This window comes from Nematolebias whitei, chromosome 3 (assembly GCF_014905685.2).
Source record: "Nematolebias whitei isolate Nwh7 chromosome 3, NemWhi1, whole genome shotgun sequence".
In the NCBI taxonomy this organism is placed as follows: domain Eukaryota; kingdom Metazoa; phylum Chordata; class Actinopteri; order Cyprinodontiformes; family Rivulidae; genus Nematolebias; species Nematolebias whitei.
The window spans coordinates 44,529,708-44,531,652 of NC_056500.1; the positions used below are offsets into that span (position 1 = coordinate 44,529,708).

The window sequence follows — 1,945 nt, forward strand, 5'->3', positions numbered from 1 at the left end:
TATATATATATATATATATATATATATATATATATATATATATATATGAATGTTTCTGTTCGGTGCTCTGAAACGACTTTGTTGTGACTCGAAGCTATTTCAATAAACTGAAATGAACTGATTTATAATTCTGAAATGTGGCGAGGCATTATGCATTATTCAAGGAAAGCTAGGTGTTACTGATGAATGCATTGATGTTTCAGGTGGGCCCGAGGCATGGGAAGAGAGGACGACCTCCTAAGAGACCAGCAGAGTTTAAAGAGGAGGAACAGTTGGTGTCTGACTCTGTAGCAGAGGCTGACATTGTGGAGAACACAACAACAGAACATCTCACCACCGAGGAGGCTGCGAAGAAACAAACTCCCCCAGAGAGCGCTGTGGATGGAGAACACACGTGTTCTGAGTGTGGCGTGTCCTTCGATAGACGCTACTCTCTCATCATGCACACACTAAAACACGAGAAATCTCGTGGATACAAGTGCAGTGTGAGTGTTGGTTAGTGTTAAACCATGCAGTAGTTGGAGGTTCTTGTGTTCTCACTGTCATGTTTTTGTGTTGTAGCTCTGCAGCAAGGAGTTCCAATACGCTGCGTCGCTTCAAGCCCACCTGGCTCGACATAGGCAGAAGAGCAGCCGGAGAGCTTCTATCTCTAAAGTCTCTGCTGAACTCAGCTCGGACAGCAAAGCAGAAGACGACCCAGACTCGGCCTTGTCGCAGGTCAAAAGGGAGTTTGTGTGCGACATCTGCGGGAAGGTTTTACCAAAGCTGTACTCGCTGAGGATCCACATGCTGAGCCACACCGGGGTGCGGCCTCACTCCTGCAAGGTGTGCGGAAAAACATTCACCCATAAACACAGCCTGAAGATGCACCGCGCACTGCACGACATCACCAAGCAGTTCCAGTGCAAGTTCTGTAAGAAGTCGTTTGTGAGCAAGAGGAGCATGGAGGAGCACACCAGCCTGCACACGGGTCAGTACACGCTCGCTCACTTCCTTTTGTCCTGGTATTTTAAAGTAACCTGCTACATGTTCTCTAAAACATATCCTTAGGTGAATCAAAGTATCTCTGCAACACGTGTGGTGCCACCTTTTATCGAGCCTCCGCTTTGAGCAAACACCTGAAGAAGCACCAACCCAAACCTGAAGTCCGCCCGTTCGCCTGTTCTCAGTGAGTAGCTCCTCGTGCTCACATGTTCAGGGTTTCCAAGGACTCTGGAAATCAGAGAAAATCTGGAAAATTACTTTCACATTTTCCACACAGAAAAAACTCAGGGAATGTGGACACTGATCTTGATGATCATTTTGAGATTTTAATGTGTACATGTATTATTAATGCTAGTATTCTAGTATCAGTGAGTCCATGTTCTGCTTCTACAGACATACACATAGTTCATGTACTACTGATTGGCTATGGTGGCTTTTTAGTATTTGATGTTACATAGCACAATTATTAGGAGTAATTGCCTTATGTACGTATCCTTTGTCCTCTTAAGACACTTAAGTTCTGAGTGTTTCATGTGACTGAAATATCTTCTGTAATTTAAACATTTACTCAAGGAAAAACTCTAGGAATGTTGTTTTCATGAACTGCTGGGAACCCTACTGTACAAGATTAGCAAGGTTCTGAGTCTCCCCTGTCTCCTGTGTCCTCCAGCTGTGATAAGAGTTTCTATGAAGCAAAGGATCTCCAGCAGCACATGAACAAACACATGGGCCTGAAACCATTCCAGTGCCAGGTGTGTGGGAAGTGCTACAGCTGGAAGAAGGACTGGTACTCCCATGTCAAATCCCACAGCGTGGCCGAGCCCTTCAAGTAAGTCAAAATTAGACCCATTAATGACGGTCTTTACAACGGCTGTCTTTACAACGGTTGTCTTTACGACGGCTGTCTTCACGACGGCTGTCTTTACAACGAATGTCTTTACGACGGCTGTCTTTACAACAA

The 1,945-nt window shown here is 44.9% G+C and overlaps 1 protein-coding gene across 1 annotated transcript in view; it reads left to right on the forward strand.

Annotated features, from left to right (window-relative positions):
• zbtb11 (zinc finger and BTB domain containing 11) overlaps positions 1-1,817 on the forward strand; it is a 117,613-nt gene extending 115,796 nt beyond the window's left edge. Inside the window, exons 5-8 of the mRNA XM_037674354.1 lie at positions 204-485; positions 562-970; positions 1,051-1,168; positions 1,655-1,817. Of these exons, the coding sequence (XP_037530282.1) occupies positions 204-485; positions 562-970; positions 1,051-1,168; positions 1,655-1,817 (972 nt within the window). The remainder of the gene's footprint in view (positions 1-203; positions 486-561; positions 971-1,050; positions 1,169-1,654) is intronic.
• Positions 1,818-1,945: the final 128 nt, after the last annotated feature.